At 34.3% G+C, this 15,893-nt stretch overlaps 1 protein-coding gene and 1 non-coding gene across 6 annotated transcripts in view; one reads left to right on the top strand and one right to left on the bottom strand.

Annotated features, from left to right (window-relative positions):
- Nucleotides 1-15,893, top strand: part of Ino80d (INO80 complex subunit D) — a 74,506-nt gene that overhangs the window by 39,885 nt on the left and 18,728 nt on the right. For all 5 annotated transcript variants that reach the window (XM_076866740.2, XM_076866743.2, XM_076866742.2 and 2 more), the window contains 3 exons: nt 7,329-7,553; nt 12,209-12,318; nt 13,730-13,863. In XM_076866740.2, coding sequence (XP_076722855.1) covers nt 7,329-7,553; nt 12,209-12,318; nt 13,730-13,863 — 469 coding nt within the window. The remainder of the gene's footprint in view (nt 1-7,328; nt 7,554-12,208; nt 12,319-13,729; nt 13,864-15,893) is intronic.
- On the bottom strand, nt 2,148-2,220 carry Trnaa-agc (transfer RNA alanine (anticodon AGC)). Its single transcript has one exon. It is a non-coding gene; the product is annotated as a tRNA-Ala (tRNA).

Raw genomic sequence — 15,893 nt, forward strand, 5'->3', positions numbered from 1 at the left:
ATTACCATATCTTGTTCCAGAACATTTTCATCATCCCAAAAGGAAACCTCACACCTTTGAAGCAAGCTGTTGCTCTACTCTCTCTTTTCCTCCTTCCCTCAGTCAACTATAAATCTTTTTTCTTTCTCTGTAAACTTATCTATTCTGGGGATTCATATAAATGGAGTTATATAATATGTGGCTTTTGTTGTTAGAAAACACACTTTGTATAATTTCGGTCCTTTTAAAATTATTGAGACTTATCTTAAGTCATCTTAAAAATGATCTAACATAGCAAACTTTCCATGTTGTACTTGAGAAGGGCGCATATTCTGCTGTTGTTGAGTGGAGAGTTTTTATACGTCTTATTTTAGGTATAGTTGGTTTATAGTTTTGCAAAATTTTATTTCCTTGATGATTTTCTGTTATAACGAGTGGAATATTGAAGTCCTCATGTTATTGTGGAATTATTGATTTTTCCCTTCAGTTCTGTCAGTTTTTATTTTGGGACTCCATTAGTTACATGTGTGTTTATAATACTGTGTTTTCCTTATGTGCTGATACTTGAATCATTTTAAAAATAAACTTTTTTATTTTGAAGTATATTTTGTTTTATGATAATATGGCTATTCTAGCTCTTTTTATGGTTACTATTTCACATATATTCTTTTCCATCTCTTTGTTTTCAGCCTGTTTTTGTCTTTGAATTGTAAAATATACATTCTTCTCAAGCTTACCACCATATAGGTACTTAATTTCACAAGAAGTCTTAACCATAACCATTTTCTAAAGTGTTTGTACCATTTTATACTCCCATTAGTAATGTATGTGAATTCTTATTGCTCAATATCCTCTCCAACATTTGGTGGTGTCAGTCTTTTTAAAGTTTTATATATTTGCCTTTTTAATTTTTTTTCTGTTGCTATAACAGAATACCTGAAATTGGATGATTTTCAATGCATACAGGTTTTTGGATTTTAGTTCTGGAAGCTGGGAATTCCAAGAGCATGGTGGTGGCATCTGCTTGGCTTTTAGTGAGGTCCTTGTGCTGCATCATAACGTAGTTGAAAAGTAAAAGAGCAAGTAGGCTCTTGTAGGGGATACCAAACACAGGCTGATCTTGCTTTCTAACAGCCCACTTTCCAAGTAACTAATCCAATTTAGCAAAAATTAATCCACCATTGTGAGAAGGGCATTAATCCCCCTTAACTACATAGTCACCTCTTATTTGCTTCACATCCCAGCACATTGGCTTTGGGGATCAAGTTCCAACACAAAAATGTGGGGAACACTTTCGAGCTCTTATTACTTTTTTTTTTTTCCTCTCTCTTTTTTTGCAGTGCTGTGGATCAAACCCAGAGCCTCATGATGCCAGGCAAGCATCCCACCACTGAATTATGCCCCTCACCCTTAGTATTCTAATGAGATATGAAATGATATCTCATTGTCACTGTCATTTTACTTTACATTTCCCCAATAACTGATGATTTTTTTTACCATTTCATGTACTTATTGGACATTCAAAAATCATTTTGGGGGAAGTATATTTTCAAGCCTCTTGGTAGTGCCGGGGATCAAACCCAGGGCCTTGTGGTTAATAGGCAAGCATTCTATCACATTCTACCACATCCCCAGCCCTGCCTCCTTCTTAACGTATTTTTTTGTTATATATTTTGGATATTTCTTTTTGTTATATATATGGTTGAGATTGTTTTCCTTTAGTCTGCTACTTGCCTTTTTATTTTCTTAATGGTATCTTTTCATTAGTACCAGTTTTTAATATTAAATAAGTCAAGTTTATTGCATTTCTTTTATTTTTTTTATAGTTAGTACATTCTGTATACCATTTTTAAATGTTTATGACCATTCAAGATTTTCTCCTCTGTTGTATTTAAGAATTCATAGTTCTATCTTTAGCATAAAAATTTAGATATATGACCTATCTTACTTATTTTCATATGGTGGTATGGTTGGAGTCAAGATTTATTCTTTTATGGGTATCTAGTTATTCTAGCATATTTGATGAAAATATCTTCATTTTTTTATTCATGTTTTTTGGTACTTTTTTGTGAAATAATGGACCATATATTGGTGTATTAACCTGGTTTTTAAAATTTTTTTTTTTGTTATACATGGACACAATATCTTTATTTTGTTTATTTATTTTTATGTGGTGCTGAGGATCGAACCCAGGGTCTCTCACATGCTAGGTGAGCGCTCTACCACTGAGCCACAACCCCAGCCCTGTTTAGGTCACTTCTATACTTAATATCTTAATTAATGTGGTTCTAGAGTAAGTCTAGAAATTCAGTGACTTGAATTATACAATTTTGTCCTTTTTCACAGTTATTTTGACTATTTTAGATACTTGCATTCCTATAGGAATTCTTGAATGAAATTGTCGTTTTTGATAAAATTGTAATTGTGGTTTTTAATCATAAATCAATTTGAAGAGAATTGATGTTTTAACAGTGTTATATCTTCCAATCCATGAATGTGGGATACCACTTTAGGTCACTTAAAATCTTTATTGTTAATGTTTGATTTTGGTTATCAAGAACTTGCATATATTTTATTAAACTTACCTTGAAATTTTTTACTAGTATTTAATGACAATATTTGCTAGTTGTTGTTAAGTGACCTGCAGTTGTCAATATATACTACAATTTTAATAGATTTATTTTTTTTTTATAAAATTATTACTTTCCTTGCAAACAATCATGTCATTTATAAATATGGACAATTTCACTTTCACCCTTCTGATCTTTAAGCCTTTTATTGCTACTTCTGGCCTTACTGTACTAAGATCTTCAGGAAAGTGTCGAATAGAAGTAATGAAGGTAGATATGATTGCTTGCCACTTATTTGTTTGTTTGTTTGTTTATTTATTTATTTGCACTGGGGAATGAACCCAGGTCTTTGAGCAGTGCCAGGCGGGCTCTCTTCCACTGACTTACAAAACCAGCCCTTTAAAAAAATTTTTTTTTTTCAAGGTCTTGCTAAGTGTTTGATGATAGCCTTCAGCTTGTGATCCTCCTGACTCAGCCTCCAGAGTAGTTGGGATTACAAGTGTATGCCACCAGGCTTCATGCCTTGTTTTCTTTATTTGGAGCAAAGTATTTATGTATTTTTGACTTAAATTTTTTTATTTATAGGGTTTCCATTTATTTTCAATCTTGTTTGGCCATTCCTATATTTCTTTTATATTTCTTCATAAAATTCATACTTTAAACATCTCATACATAACAGTTTTATATTCATAATTCCAACCTTTGATGCCCTTGTAAATCTCATTTGTTGTTTTTTCTTTTTGTCATGCAGGAGGGCTTATATCTTCTTTGGCATGATAATTTTTGATTTGGTAGGTCCTGGCCTTATGGATTCTCAGTCAAGTTCAGCCACTTGATCTTGTAGGGATGAGAGTTGATATCAGCATGCACTCTCAAAGAAGCCCATTTCAAACCCTCTTTTCGCCTTCCCTACAAGTTTAGCTTCAGTTATGAACTTTTTCTATTTATGATTTCTTCATTTTTTTGATCAAGCACTTCCTTTCAGAGCAACATGCATCCATAAAGCACCTAGTATATAGGTGCTTTGGAGTGGCAAGTTCCTAAGAGTACCTAACTGCCATACTGCCATAAGTGTTCCATTCTTCCATTGTTTCACCTGTTATTTCTATATGAATGACTCAGATCTTTTTCTCATGTCTGACCATTGTTTTTTCTTAAATTCAAAAACAAGTTCTTTTGAGATAGGTTCTTGCTGTTACATAGGCTTGTCTTGAACCTCTGGGTTCTAGTGATCCGCCTGCCAAGTCTCCCAAGTATATCTAACTGTTCTTTTGAGTTTGAACTACCTGTTGGATATTTCTCAACAAATATTCTGTTAATACCTTAAATTCAGCATTTCTACAGTTAAATTCATTATTTTATTTACTATATATTTTTCTTACCAGTTTCTCTTTTTGATTCCCCTGTTTTTTTTTTTTTTTTTTTTTTTTTTTTTTATCAGCAATGTTACCATTTTGCTGCTGTTGTCTTAATAAAGTTAATTTTGTTTGGAGAATTTTCTGTCAATTCTTGTGATTATGGATAAGCCCGGAGTCTCAGAATGTCAAGTTTGGAATTTATTGGTTTGTATTTGGTTTTTACTGATAATGTTTCAATATTAATAATAACTGTACTTTTATTGTGACTTTACAGATATAATTTCTTTTCATTTTCTTCACATTTGGAGATAAGCAGGCCAGCTATGCCTCTCATAGATGAGAAAAGTTCAATGAGGGGAAACTGGCCTCTCTCTTCCCAATTCACTCACTGCTCTTCTTAGCAACCAGGCTTGCCATATTAATGTCAGAGAACTAAGAAATGGGAAGCATCTTGGAGATGCTGGCAATGGTCTGTGGCCCTGTGTCAGTATACAAACTGTTTGTTACTGGTGTGTGACAAGATAAGTATGGAAATTACGAGTAAGCTTTTGAAGCTTCTTTATAATCACATAACATGCCTCAACATCTAGTGCATCTTTCCAAATGAACTGGAGGGGCACTGATTTAGCCTGTCCTTCCTCAGGTAATAGTGTCTTTGAAATAACTATTGTGTTGAGTGATGATCTACCCAAGCTTTGCCTTCCCTATCAGCCCTTTCTTTTTCTTTTTTACCAATTGCCCTTCCATTCTCTATTATGCAGATTCATAGTCATTAAGTCACCCTTAAGTTTCTTATTTGTCATATCCAGTTGCCAAATTAAGTTCATTCTTTCTGATAATGGCCCTTATGTGTGTTTTCCTTTCTGTTATCTGTCTTGTCTCTTATTTTCATCATTCTCCAGTCTTTGAGTTGTTTGTTGTTGACTCTGAAATTTGTGCTTTTTACCTCAGTGGACTGATGGTGTAGCTTAATCATAGAGCACTTGCCAAGCATGTGTAAGGCCCTTATCCCCAGCACCCCAAAGTTCCTTTTTTCCTTTTATCTGAAATGGGATTCATTTTCTTCTCCAAATCTGCTCTTGATCCAGTTCCTTATTTCATAAATGGTACCACTGTCCTTCCCTAGCTCTGATGGGAACAGCTGTCTTCCTTTCCAGGTTTGTCTTTTCTGCTCACATATTACCACTCACATTCTCCATGCTGCTGCCCTTATTATCTCTTACCTGGAGTTTGCTAATAGTTTTCTAATTGCTCTCTTCTGTTTCTTCCTCTGTTTATTCTGTATCTGCTAGCACTGTAATCTTTCTCATGCACATCTCTATTATATTGATACCTATTTTTTAAAAATTTACATATTACATAGATTCTTCATTGTCTGTGAAATAAAGGTTAAACTCTTTCATCTGGCATTTAGATTTATAAAATTTTACCAACCATCACTTCCCAGCACGTCCTACACCTTAGCCAAACCAAGCTCCTTAGTATTACAGTTTTCAGTTGTCTCTGTACCTTGGCTTAAAGTGTTTATCCTTATTGATGAGCCTTTTTTCCTTTTCTCCACATCTTTAACTTCTACCCTGTCTTCAAGATCCAGCTTTGTTGTTATCTCTTCTTCAGGGCCTTTCCTGCAGCACTCTTTCTTGTGAACTTTTGTAGCACATTATCCATATTTCTCATGGACTTAACTGTTATTTATCTTGTACAAAGTATTTAAGTGTTTGTAGCACTTACTGGCCCTACCTGAACCCCAAATATAGATCTTCTATGAGATTCTGGGGAACAATTTTAAATAAAAGATTCTTGGGCCTGCCCCATGAGATTCTGGTTTAGTTAATCAGTGTAGGTCTTGGGAATCTGAAGTTTCAAGATGCTCCTAGGTTTTTCTGATTTGTTTTCAAATATTTGAATTGTTGATCTGTGTGCCTTGCTGTTTGCATCATCACTTTTAGCCTCTTGAATTATTTAACTTTGGAATGTGTTATCTTGTCTGAATTATATTGCAGGCTCTTCTTCAAAACTTTATTTTCTCTTCTATAGTACTCAACATAATAGACACAATAAATGTTGAATAAGTGATAAGATTGAAGTAAAATCTTCAGTTTATCTATCTGCAGTAGAAGTTGTAGTGAAGAGGACATGCTTCAAGAAAAGACTCCTAACAGAAGTTTGAAGAATAGCCTGTTACATGTCATTCTGGGGGAAAAAAAAAAAGGATAATACCACTTTAAACAAGAGAAACCAAGCAATGATTTCCAGATTAGTAAGATAATATATAGTCTATGGCGTCACATGTATGGAATTTATGTTAAGATAGAAGAGAAATAAAATAACAGGTTAGTCTTTAGGTCTTATGCATTATTCTTAACAATAAATAAAGTGAACAGTTTAACCTTGCTGATGGTAGACAATGTTAACTAATCATAGCACTGTTTCTTATTAAGCCTAGATGTGCTTAGCGTCCTTTCCAAATAATACTTCAGTAGGGATCACCTTTCAATCACATTAGTATATGATGAGAAAATGTGTGTTTTGTCTCTGGTGTATGAAATGCCATTTAGGATACCTGTAGTTAAAACTGTAGAACTAATGTGATCCCTACAATCAAAGTACTTTTAAAAATTTTTTTTTTGCACGGTACTATGGATTGAACTTAGTTAAGAGCATTGAGCTACAATCCCAGCCTTTTGTTGTTGTGTTGTTGTTGCTGGTGATTGAACCCAAGGCCTTGTGCGTGTGAGGCAAGCACTTTACCAACTGCACTATGTATATCCCCAGCCCCTGATTCCTAGTCTTTTTATTCTGAGACAAGGTGTCTGGCTAAGTTGACCAGGCTGGCCTCAAACTTGGAATCCTTTTACTTCAACCTCTCAAGTTACTGGGATTGCAGGTGTGCACCAGGATGCCTGGCTTCAGAATTCTTTAAGTACTTAACAAGAAAAGGTAGTTAAAAACCAGAATGTTTTAAAGGGCAGTTCCTAAGTAATGTACTATTGGAATTCACTGCTCTGATATGACTGATCTATCTTTTATTGAGTTGTGCTGTCATTTATTCAGTTTTTAGTAAGTAAAGGTAAAGAAGTGGTTTTCTCTGAGTCCCTATTCATTTAAAATTCAGAAAGTACTGGGCATTACGTGTCTAATGGTGACATGCTAAGAAGGGTAAGCATCTTAAAGTCCTGGATTGTCTCTGCTGCCTTGTGTTGAGTTGAAATATTATTTTCAGTTCTATTGAAATCTCATGCTCTAATTTTCTTAACCACTTACTCACTTGCCACCAAGGTTTTAACCCTGTTCATCAGCCCCCCTTCCTTATTCTCATTTCCCCTTTCTAAAATGTTCATCAGCCCCCCTTCCCATTTCCCCTTTCTAAAATGAGCTTAATGTGTAATTGGTTTTTTACTTCTCTCCTTGCACTTTCCAGGCCAGATGACGATGATGCGGAGAGTAGGAGCTCCAGGGTGACCCAACTTTGCACTTACTTTCAGCAGAAATACAAGCACCTCTGCCGCCTGGAACGGGCAGAATCTCGTCAAAAGAAATGCCGTCATACATTTAGGAAAGCATTGCTGCAGGCAGCCAGTAAAGAACCGGAATGTACTGGTCAGTTAATACAAGAACTTCGGAGAGCAGCATGCACTCGAACCAGGTTAGAGCCACACAGAGCCACTTGTTCTAAGGAACTTGTCTCAGTTTGTATTTTGTTTTCTGTATTTTTGGAGAGGGTGGTTAAGGCACAATGACCATTTAAACCTAAAATATTTGAGACTGCATTTTGGTTTTGTTGTTCCGGAAAAAAGCACCACATAGGTGACAGAATAGTACTGCCATATACTGATATGATAGTAAAAGCATTACTGAAGTTTTGGCTGGAATTTAATTACAGTTTATTTTTAGAAGGTTGAGAATATTATCTATTTTAGTGCTAAAAAATTTCATGTTATTTGAAAGTAATATAGTTTTTTTAGTAACAAAAGAAAAATGTGTTTTATTAAAAGGACATTTTTTTTGCTTGAATTATTTAAGATTTTTCTTTTCCATGTATTTCATATAACTACCCCACCTAGTTTGTGTTCAGTTTTCTTTCATTCATTCACTCATTGTTGTTGTTGTTGTTTATTTTTTTATGTGGTGCTGATGATTGAACTCAGTGCCTCACACATTGGACAAGTTACTCTACCACTGAGCTACAACCCCAGCCCTCACTCATTATGTTTTAGTGGTACTGGGAATTGAACCCAGGGGTGCTCCACCATTGAACTACATCCTCAGATCGTTCCTACTTTTTATTTTGAGACAGGGTCTCACTAAGTTGCCCATGTTGGCCTCAAACTTGTGATCCTTCTGTCTTAATCTCCTGAATATGTTTTGCCCAACATGTTCAACATATTTTATTACATTGCATTTCTTTAGGGGGAAGAAACAGCTCTTCTGTTTGTAATGCAGATGCTTGTTTATTGAGCAAAATTTGGAAAAATACAGAAAAAAAGAAGGGGGAAATCTCCATAGCTCCATTGATATAACTGAATAAGCACTGTAAACATTGTTCTTCTTTTCCACTCTTACCTTTTTTTTTTCTTTTCTTTCTTTCTTTCTTTCTTTTTTTTTTTTTTAATTGTTACCAGGAATTGAACCCAGGTGTATTTAACCACTGAGCCACATCCTTTTTTTAATGTTTATTTTGAGACAGGCTCTTGATAAGTTTTGAACTTGTGGTCCTCCTGCCTCAGCCTCCTGAGCTACTGGAATTATAGGCATGTGCCACTGCACCTGGTTGTCATTGTTGTTCAATCCTCAGTACCACATAAAAATAAAAATAAATAAATAAACAAAGGTATTGTCCTGTCTACAACTAAAATTTTATTTTAAAAAAGGATTGTTTTAAAGTCTAGGAGACCTAAGTCTTTATTGAGTTTACTATTTCACACTTCTCAGTGTTACATTTTCAGATGACAACTTTGAGTATATATGTGTAGAAAAAGATTAGGAGTTTGTATATTGAAATGTCTCTAACTGGTGGGTTATTGATAAAGTGAAGAAAATATATTTGTTCTAATTTTTTAATAGTGATTTATGAGTTACTTGAATAAATCTCTCATGCTAGACAGTAATTTCCATGAGTGCAGGATGAAGGTCCATTTAGTTCTTGTATCTCCAGTGTTGTTCAAAGAATGAATATTATTGAATATATGAAGGTCTGTTTATTTGTTAAAGCAATTCACTCAGTTTGACAGAGATAATGATATCATATGTTTTAGATGGTATATTGCTCTCAAGTGCATAATTTCAAGAAAGTGTAGCTATATGCAGCATAATACAATTTATATATAAATATTTTATACAGCAAGTCACATATTGTTATGATATTGTCAGAGATGTAAGAGTTTGTACATCGAGATTGGGACAATTTGGTATTTATGTGGAAGACTATTTTATCTATGTCCATCTCCCTCCCTCCCTCCTTCCCTCCCTCCCTTTCTTCCTTCATTCCATCCTTCCTTCTGCTGGAGATCAAAACCAAGGACCTTGTACTTGCTAGGCAAGTACTCTACCACTGAGCTACACTGTCAGCTTTTTCTATGATTATTAACTGGTTGTTTTCAGAACATCCTCCAAACTGACTTTAGTGATATGGGAAGAAAATGATAAATGTCACCAAATAATAAAATAACACACCAAGATGGATTCTATTACTATTTTAAAATTTATTCGATATCATTTCATTATGTCACCCTTGATTAATGAAAAGTTTATTGCCCATTGCAGTAAATTACTGATGATTGTATAGCAATGTGTCATAGTTGTTCTTTGGTTATTGCTTATTACTGGTACATTGTATTTTAGGTTCACAAAAATTAGTTTTAGTTACATGATATTCTCTATTTATTTGATAATTTTGGTATCAAAGTCCTAGTTCCACAGAAGACATTTAGATAAATATTTTAGAAACTGAAACTTTAATGATTGCCTTCTAATATGTATGTTATAAAATATAGTTTGTATATAAGCTGAATAATATTAAGGTGTTAATTTAACAGCTTTTTCATTCTTTTTGGTAAGCAGACTATGCCACTGAAATAGCCTAAAGTACATAGACCTGTATTTGACTCTGGTGGTGTATAGTCCTACACTGACGAGTGTTGTTGGTGTCTTGTGTTTGTATGGCATTGTTTATGTGGGAGCATGATTATTTATTAGGGATACTATAGAGCATGCAAAAAGGAAACTTGTAGATATTTTTATATTAAAAACATCAAAATGTTTTAGTAATTCTCTTTGCTTTCTTGGGATTATTTGAATAATAAAATATACCTAACATCATTTTAACCTTAATCTATCCATGGGGATATTGAAATTCTGAGTTCATATTCATTTTAAGAGATCGATAAATTGGAACATGAGGTGATTGAAAAAAATGAAACAGATGATTTTTTTGAAAGTTTAGAAAGAAAATGAGGGAATATGTTGTATAGTAGGGGTGGTAGATAGGTAAATAATTTGTGTGTTCAATGAAAATTATCCCTTCAGTATAAAGAGGTACCTTCTATTTAAATAAAGAGAAAGAGAATTTGGGCTTAGCTGCCAAAAATATTTATTTCAAATTATGTATCTTTTTTACAGGACTAAAGTTAATAATGTAAACACCCTTTGGGGGCCAGTATATAAAACTATTAGGAATAAATGGTTTACTTCTGAAATGACCCTCTTCTTCATCCTTGTAATCTTGATAAATCTTGTAGAACTCTTAATTAAAGCAAGTTCTATGGCAGGGCTTGATTATCTATTTCCATTAACTGTTTCTATAATTATAATGGAAGTATTCTTTTATTTGAACAGTATGTAAATTCACAGTTTAGATTCTGTATGACTTTATCTACTTAGTATAAATCATTTTATTGAGATCCTTATAGATACTAGAAACAACACAGGATTTCTTTGATTTTCATGCCTGATTTGTGAGTCAGTTTATTAAGATTTTCCCTCCATATTCAGGCATGTGTAAAGGCCTAATAATTTGTGATGTTTTGTAGAATTATTATTTTTGGAACCATATGCATACATTGCCGGTTCATAAAATCTAAAAGTAAGTTAAATATATTAAATATTAAATGAAAAAAGTGGAAACAACATTTACGTATTGAAACCCGGAGTTACACATAATGCAAAATTTTAAAATTTGTCCAAAATGAGTATGTTTTAGGGCTTGAGAGTAGCTCAGTCACTTCTGCATCTTAGTGTTCCCTTTGCTATATATATATAAGAGCAAGTTAATTTTTATTTTTTGGGTTTTGGTATTGAGGATTAAAAGGGGCTTTACCCTGAGCTGCTTCCCCAGTCCTTTTAATTTAATTAATTATTTTTTTTAAAAATTGCTACCAGGAATTGAACTACTGAGTTACATGCCCACACCTTTTTATTTTTTATTTTAAGACAAGGTCTCACTAAGTTGCTGAGGCTGGCCTTGAGCTTTCCATCCTCCCACCTCTGCCTCCCAAGCCAGTGGGATTATAGGTGTGCACCACTGTGCCTGGCTATGATCAAGGGGTTTTTTGTTTTGTTTTGTTTTGCATATTTATCATTTAGCAGCATAAGGTGACCACATCCTAGTAATGATAATGATAACAGTGATTAACAACCATGTTCACAACACACCTGCCAGCTGAGGGGACCTTGTTGTCTCTTCCCTTTCCAAGTGAGGAAGTTGTTTCTTAACAGAGGCTTATTAACTGTCACACAGCTAGTAAGAGGTAGAGATGAAACTGGGAACAGGGTCTGATTCTAGTCTCATGTTCTTCATCACTTTTCTCCATTACCTTTTTGAAAAGTAGAAGGTATCAAATATCATTTAAAAAACAAAAACAGGGGCCAGCTGCAAATGGCTATAATCCCAGCGGCTCAGGAGGCTGAGACAGGAGGATTGCAAGTTCAGAGCCAGTTTCAACAGAAGCGAGGTGCTAAGCAACTCAGTGAGACGTTGTCTCTAAATAAAATAGAAAATAGGGATGGGGAGGTGGCTTACTGGCCAAGTGCCCCTGAGTTCAATCCCTGGTACCAAAAAACAAAAAGACCATATATTTGAAAACTATTCGATAAAACTTTTTGCTTTGAATATCAGTAGATTTGGGAAATAACATATTTGGTATTTATAGTACTTACTTTAACTCATATTTGCAAGTTAATGACTGTGGGTATTATAGATAGTTATAATGTGGATATTACAGAGTACCGACATAATATAGAAAAACTGCCTTAGATTCTTAAGCGTGTGCTTTAAAAACCAATTTTGTATTTTTTCTTCCTCAGTATAAGCCGGACCAAGTTGAGGGAGGTGGAACCAGCAGCATGCAGTGGAACCATGAAAGGGGAGCAGTGCACTAACAAAGCCCTTCCATTCACCAGACATTGTTTCCAACGTATCCTTCTAACTTGATCAAGTGTGCATGGAAAAGTTTTAACTCACTTGGAGCTGTGTACCTTTTTTCCCCTGGTACGGGGGATTGAACCCAGAGTCTCCTGCATTTTTAGACAGGTGCTCTGCTGCAGATGATTACTGTGCTTCATTTTTAAATCAAGTGAATGACTTTTGAAATAGTAACTGTTTAATTTTTGAAATTATTAAGTAACTTCTAATTTTCCTAAAATCTTACAATTTTTTTTCTGCTTATATTAGTTCAGCCCCGCCCCCCAACACACACATTTTATTCTCATGACACTGAGCTGGGAAAGGTAGGAATCACAAGTGCATAAAATTCACTATTCTTATCTTTTAGACAAAATTGAGATTCAGTTTCTAATTGTCTTAAGTTCAGAATCTGGATCAAAGTCAAGAGGACCAAATAACAACAAAATAAGCCAAACTGATAGCAAATAGGATCTCCTAGTGGCTAACACATTATATGTTATTAATAGAATTCTGATCCTACAGGTGGTTCCAGGTAGCTTATAAGGAGTAACTCTATAACAATTATTGATGGAAAAATTAAATCAAAGTTTTAGTTTTTAGTCTTCCAAGATAGTTATACAGCTTTACAGTGTGCCTGATGCTATAAGGTTAATTTGCTGTTTTGGAGAATAATTTGAAAGGAAATAAGTTAACATATCACTGACTTGGCAAAAAGGTCTCTTACGATTCTATACTTAAGGAAAAAATTTTCTAGGGAGCTTTCAACTGTAGATAAAATCTTATTAGCTCTTTTATTAAATATTTAGAACTGAGTAGCTTTTTTTGGGGGGGTACTGGGGAGTGAATCCAGGGGCACTTAACCACTGAGCCACATTCCTTGCCCTTTTTTGTTTTCTGTTTAGAGACAGGGTCTCACTGAGTTTCTTAGTGCCTTGCTTTTGCTGAAGCTGGTTTTGAACTCTTGATCTTCCTGCCTCATACTCCCAAGCCAGTGAGCTTATAGGTGTGCGCCCCCACGCCCAGCTATTTTTATTCTTGATAAATATCATAAGCAGAAAGTTTTTTCTTTTAAAATAAGTTTATTTAAAAAAATAGTTGTTACAGTGGAAATTTTAGGAGTGAAATGTGTTAAGAAGATGATCCTTCTCCAAATAACATAAAGTGGTTCAGAATGGCCATAAAAGAGACTTGCACTAGGAGCTTATTAGCAAAATGACATCCTTCAGAAGTATCTCCTATAAATAATGATGGTCAATCCAACTATTAACATTTTACCATATCAGTATTTGGATTTGTACTTTAGGTTTTTACAGATAATAAAATTCATATTTATTAAACATAAGTAAGGGAAGCAGTGAATTATATAGATATTGAAAAATTAGCGTTTAAGAGTATTTTATTCCTAACTTTAAAAAACACAGATATCCTCTTGAACCGCTCTCAGCAGCTCTTCTCCAGTTGCACCGCCAAGTTTGCAGATGGACAGCAATGCTCTGTGCCAGTTTTTGACATTACACACCAGACACCTCTGTGTGAAGAACATGCCAAAAAAATGGTAAACTCATATTTTATTTTCTGTGACATAGCCTTTCAAAGTTTTGATGACTATCTACAGTAGAAAATACTTTGTGACCTAGTACAAACTATGTGTATATATAAATCATTGACACAAGTTTTGTAAACAGTATTTTTCACTACCTGAAATTTTCTATTCGCTGACCAAAAGATTTTAAGAATGCTAAACATGACTCATTGAATTAATTTCAGACCCTCATTTTTAGAAACACTGTTTTACAAGATACTTGGTGTGGGTTGAGCATTCCCCAATTCAAAAATGTAAAATTCAAAAGGTTTTAAAATTCAAAGCCTTTTGAGTGCTGGCATGATTTTCAAAAATTTCAGATTTTGGAGTCTTTAAATTTTGGTTTCTGGATTAAGGATGTTTATCAGTTAAATTTTATGCATATACTCCGAAGTTTGAAACACTTTTGCTCCTTAAGTTTTTGGATAAGTGATATTAAACCTGCAGCTACTTAGATGAGTTCATTTTGTTTATTATCTACCCCTATGCTATACCTCTCTTTTCTTTTTCTTTTTTTTAATATATACAAATATATTTTTAGTTGTAGATGGACACAATACCTTTATTTTATTTATTTGTTTTTATGTGGTGCTGAGAATTGAACCCAGTGCCTCACAAGTGCTAGGCAAGCGTTTTTCCACTGAGTTATAACCCCAGCCCCATACCTCTCTTTTCTTTAAGATATATTTTCTTACACATAGCAGATTTCTCAAACTCTTTCTTTGCCCTTTTTTCTTTAGGTTTTTGCTTTCTTATATATAGTTCTGTAAATGTCTTGAATATTTGCTAAGATTTTGACCAAATGCCAAGACTTTGTATAATTTGGTTTAATTTAGTTATTGCTTTGGTTAATGCTAGTCCCATTTGATTCAGAATAATTTTGAGAACAGATAAGTTTGAATTTATGGAATTTTTGAATTGTACATTAAAGTTCATTTTTTGCCTGTGGATGTAGCTCAGTGGTAGTGCACTTGCCTATAAAGTGCAAGGCCATGGGTTTGATTCCCCAACAACACAAAAACAAAACAAAAAAAGTTCACTGATGTTATTTTCTCCCATCAGATAGTTACTTCACGAGATTGTGCTAGGTTACCTTATGTACCAAAAAGTTGAGAAAGACACTTCCAGCTGTCTGTAAGCACTTTCTGTTTTCATGGACATGTGGCCTGTGACCCTGTCTTTGCCACTAACTAAATGCATAACTAGGGACTGATGATTGAACCTTTCTGTACCTTGGGTTCCCTGATTGTAATTTACTGGCCTCATCAAAAACCTTATTTGTTTTGGGGTTCTTTTATGGATTGTATGTTTTGAAAATTTTAGATACTAACCTATATACACAAATGTTGGATTTCTTCCCCCTTTTTAATTAAAAATATTTAAAATTTGGGCATTTTTGTTTGTGTCTTCAGGCTACATCATGGGTAAAGAATAATTTCTGTATGCTTTTGGAACCACTTTTGTGGACTTTCATTGATGATTTTGCAGACTTTTGGTAACAGGAGCCCTGCAACTTTCAAACCACTGAAGAATTTGCCAGCTTGAATTTTAAAGTTGTTTAATTCTAGAGTACTTTAGATAGATAGATAGATAGATAGATAGATAGTTGGTTGTATATGGACAGCATGCTTTAATTTTATGTTTATTTTTATGTGGTGTTGAGGATCAAACCCAATGCCTCACATGTGCTAGCACCCATTCTACCCATTCTACTGCTGGGCTACAACCTCAGCCCCTGTAGAAGCTTTTTTTTTTTTTTTTTTTTTTTTTTTAAGGTACAGGGGATTGAACTCGGGAGCACTTGGCCACTGAGCCACATCCCCAGCCCTATTTTGTATTTTATTTAGAGACAGGGGTCTCACTGTGTTGCTTAGTAACTCATTTTTGCTGAGGCTGGCTTTGAACTCCTGATCCTCCTGCCTCAGACTTCCAAGATGCTGGGATTACAGGTGCCTATTACCATACCCAGCTTCCCTCTAGAGGCTTTTAAGATTAGGAAAGTA

Source organism: Callospermophilus lateralis, chromosome 9 (genome assembly GCF_048772815.1).
Source record: "Callospermophilus lateralis isolate mCalLat2 chromosome 9, mCalLat2.hap1, whole genome shotgun sequence".
In the NCBI taxonomy this organism is placed as follows: Eukaryota; Metazoa; Chordata; class Mammalia; order Rodentia; family Sciuridae; genus Callospermophilus; species Callospermophilus lateralis.